The 4,522-nt window shown below is 29.1% G+C and overlaps 1 protein-coding gene across 1 annotated transcript; it reads left to right on the top strand.

Annotated features, from left to right (window-relative positions):
• Positions 1–289: 289 nt before the first annotated feature.
• Positions 290–4,304, top strand: LOC126841679 (E3 ubiquitin-protein ligase NRDP1-like). Its single transcript, XM_050578272.1, has 4 exons — positions 290–428; positions 2,598–2,627; positions 3,854–3,955; positions 4,018–4,304. Exons 1-4 carry the CDS (start codon positions 357–359, stop codon positions 4,264–4,266), a joined length of 453 nt encoding a protein of 150 aa, XP_050434229.1. The 5' UTR covers positions 290–356; the 3' UTR covers positions 4,267–4,304.
• The last annotated feature ends 218 nt before the right edge of the window (positions 4,305–4,522 follow it).

Below are 4,522 nucleotides of genomic sequence, written 5' to 3' on the forward strand. Positions count from 1 at the left end.
CTGAAATACAATGTTAAAACTTAATTTTTCCAGCTACATATTTATATTTCATGGATGGAATCTTATATGTTGTTATTTGTTTAAAGTAGACGCCCTACTTTTCAAGTTAGTTTCGTTTCCGGGCTGTGGTGCGAAGGCTAAAGCATGTTACTCACTTCATGTGTCTGTCAAAATGATGTTTGTATTTAACTAAGTCCATCTGTAAAAATACCGTAGCTTTTTTTCTTACCGGCAAAACAAAACGTGTGGAGCCATATTGCAAGGAAAGCGTTGAAATTCAGCACAGTGCTGTACCTGACTCACTTTTCTAGTTGCTCTTTATTGTCAACACATTTCACAGTAGATAAACGAAAAAAATGATTTGGAAAATTATATTTTTCTTGCCGTGTTTCAACGTTGTAGTATGCCCACGTTGGTGGAGAAGTCAGGTAAATATAATCGAGTAATGTGGTGTAAATCTTTTTTTTCAGTAGGTACAAAATATATTTTATGTTTTTCATAACCCCACAAAATGTTTTGCGTTCTTAGGATAAAAAATTTAAGTAATTTTATTTCATACTATACATATTTTCTCATCAATTTTTAAATTTAAAAACATTTTGGCTAACATTTCATAAAAGTTTTAATGGTTTTTACGACTGTGCCTGTGAGCGATGATGTCGATTTTGGTAATCTAGGTCAAGTTTGTAAAATTGTAATTGCACCACTTATTATTTGAAAAATATTAATTATTTTACAGAAATATATAATTTACAATAATATAATATTCTATAGTAGTAATATTTTAAGTCATTTATATTTGTCGACAACATTTTTTTTGAGGATTAACTCGTTGTTATAATATAGTTATAAAGAAAGTACCGTATACATAAGACAGTAAACCATATAGGTAACTAAAAGTTGTCACTTACCGTGTAAAAATCATTTACTTTTTTGGTCTTAATGGATTTAAGCTTTCGATATAACTAATATTCATATTATGGGTTTTTCAAAAGATTAGTTGAGGGGATTTGTATGCGGTCTGTTTTGACGTTTTGGACAAAAAGTCAGACAAAATTTTGACTATTTAGGATGATCCGATTTCAATATGTAATAGTTTTTTGGCAAATTTAATAGGTAATGTTAGAAGCGGTGTCAAGTGTACCCGTTACAATAGTAAAATTATTTTTTACTTTTTAGTACACTTTTCTACTATTTTTTAGTAAAAACATGTTTTTAAAAAAGTTTTTTTTAAATTTATTTATTTTATACTTTAATTTTTAGTTTTATTAAAGGTAGGTACTTAATAAATGTGAATAGATTACTAGATTAATTTCGGAGGATTTGAAAGAATATAAAATTTTAGTGAAATAACCCCCACTATAACCCTAAAACAAACTTTGTAAAAAAAACAACGTTGGTTAGTGAAAACCTTAAAATAAGAAAGTATACAATAACATGAATGGTAACGCATAATATATATTTATAAAACCACATATCAAGTTTTCTTATTTCTATGTATCTAATAATATGTGCATCAATACTTGAAAAATGCTAAACTACTGGTAATTTCAAAGATCATAAATACAAAATTTTAAATAGATAACATAAACGTAAAAATGTTGAAAAATTCATCAAGTTCTATGTCTTTCCATTAATTGCCTTTTTAGTTTTTTCATTTTTATATGTCTCATTTTGAATTAGCTGTAGTAAATTATCATCAACAATAAAACGGTAAACACCCTAAGCTTTCAAGTTTTCTTTGTTAACAGTGTTTGAATGAATTTCACGATTAACAGTGTATAAAAAATGTTTAAAATTAAGACCAGTTATATCTTTCCAAATAATATTTATACCATCAACATTAGCAATTTGTGTATTGTTTAGTAGTGATATCTGCCGGGTTTTAGGTCAACGGTATACCTATTTTTAATCCGAGCTATCACTTTCAGTTGTAATAATTCCTGTAAACCTATGACCCCCCCTTTCCCGCTAGATCCTGATCCCACTGTGCCCTAATTTTAGTATACTTCTATTAAAATACATATTAGCACAGACACAACAAAATATTGTTTATATAAATTATCTACCTACTATAAGCTGAGCTTGTGGTAAAGACAGAGAATTAAACAGTTTTGAAATATATTATTCCATTATTATAGTTACTAACTTAAATATACAGATAAAAATAGAGAAGAGAAAAAAAATATTTGTGTTGTTACATAGATTAAGTTATCAAAAACGAAAAACGCTACACTTCCATTGTAGCTAAAGTTTAAGGAGAAGCTTCAGGGCTTGAGATCTAAAAAATTGACTGAATATAATTTTAGAATGAAACTATAAGTTATACTAACATAGTATATTTATGTATAATATTAATACAACATAATATATTATAGTCTATAACATATTATGCAATTTTTTCAAAAAATTAATTAAAGGAACAACAATAAAAGTAGAAAATTACACTTTAATTGAAATTATTCTCATAGTTCCTACAATTATAATAATTTTATCGCTTTCAGTTGTAATAATTCATATTGACCTCTGACCCCCCCTTAATATGATCAGCCCTCACATTCACTAACCCCACTGTAATGGCTTCTTTTTTGTTACAGTCGAGCAGTTATGCACGTATGCAACAAGAAGTAATTGTTTTTATTTTATTTTTTAAGTACATAATAAAAAAATTAGTAGGTACTAGATTAACACATTTTAAATTAACACTGAATAACATTTCAAAGATATGCCCACATATATTATTTTAAAATTATTACATACTTATAACTTTCTTCTTATTCAGTTTAACAGTCCACGAAGGACCTGAGCTGCCCCAAGCAAGCCTCTCCACCGTTCCCTGTTGAATGCTAACTCAACAGACGCATTCACATCCACCGTCTGAATGTCCTTCTCCACAGCATAAACATATCTTCTTCTCTCCTGGAAAGCACCATACATTTTGTTTATGTTGCTTTCGCATTGAATTCTCCTAGAACTTTCTTAATACAATGATTAGATATTATATCACATATCCTGTCTAGTTCTTCATAGAAGTTTTCTTTGATATCATCTCCCTTGTCTACGGTTGGCGTGTATCTGTTTATAATTATTAGATTAAATATGTGTCCCGTTATACGTATGTAGCACATACCCTTATTTATTGCCTGAAAAGTTTTAACATAATAAGGTGAGCCCCTGAGGGGCTTAACTTATAAAATTACTAAATGTTTAATTGAAAATCCACAGGCTGATATTTTTTCATAGGCCACTCAATATCTCATAGGGTTTAATAAGAAATTAAAATGTTTTTTCATGTAGTTTTTGTACAATGTAATCTAAATTTTCCACAATTTTTTTGTTTTTACCCCCCTTCTAACTTAGTTTTTTTGATAGCGACTTTTGAAACTTATATGGTAACGCAAATATTTCATTATCTTTTTAAAATTAGAATAATGTACTAAAAATGTATAAGTTATATGGGTTTAAAAGTTATTATGGAAGGGGAGGTGCGGTTGGGAAATGAGTGCAGATAAAAATAATACTGCACACCATTTTTCCTCCTGCCCTAAACTTGAAACTGGTTATCGACCAGTCAAAATGTTTAGTACATTATTCTAAATTTTATAAGTTAGTGAAACAGGCATATACGTTACCATTCAAAAATCAAAAGTTGTTGCCAAGAAAACTAAGTTGGAAATGGGGAAAAAACAAAAAAAGTTAAGAAAAATTGTGATAACATCGTATAACAACAATATGAAAAAATGACATTTTAATTTCTTATTAAACCCAATGAGATATTTAGTGGTCCATTATAAGAAAAATCACCCTGTATACGTGTATTATTGTTATAATAAATAAATTCTCTTATGAATAGTACCCGGAACCATACCGCAATTTTGTAAGTTGGTTAAATGATCGAGCCGTAACCAGTGTAGACATGTCAACTTGGGATAGTGTTCCTAGCCAAACATCAAAAGTAATTTTTGTATAAAATACTAAATTATTCAAAAACATGTTTAACCATTTTTGTTTTTTTAGGATACCGTAAGGGAACAATTGAGGTTAAGTAGGTGTCCAGCTGCTGATGTGGGAAGACTTATTACGAACAGTGATAAAAATACATGGCCTACTCAAATAAAATCAGGTCAGGCACCTTATTATAACGCACATTATATGACTTCAATGACATTTAGACAGATTCCAGAAACATCAGCAGTAGTCGCGGCGTGTTCTGATAACCCAACCCGAGGGCTGCCTTCGCCGGGAATTTTAATCTTTTTTTTTTAAATACATAATATTTGTTTGTTGCTAACGGAATTAAATAAAATGAGTGTGTTATATTGATCTAGACTTTGATTTAATAAAGCCATAATTTTCCTTCCTCTATATTTTTTATACTCCTCAGTATTTAGAATGTTCTAAATTACTTGTTTTTTTAAATGTGGCGATTTGTTTGCTCTTATCGTTCAGATCTCAAAAAGTATACGTCACAAATAATATTTACCTTTACAAATTGGTAAAAGTGGTTATTTCTTATTGGCAT

This window comes from Adelges cooleyi, unplaced genomic scaffold (genome assembly GCF_023614345.1).
Source record: "Adelges cooleyi isolate 19-005CV unplaced genomic scaffold, UGA_ACOO_1.1 ACOO_flye_CR_arks_rails_tigmint_CR_PRNA_402, whole genome shotgun sequence".
Lineage (NCBI taxonomy): Eukaryota > Metazoa > Arthropoda > Insecta > Hemiptera > Adelgidae > Adelges > Adelges cooleyi.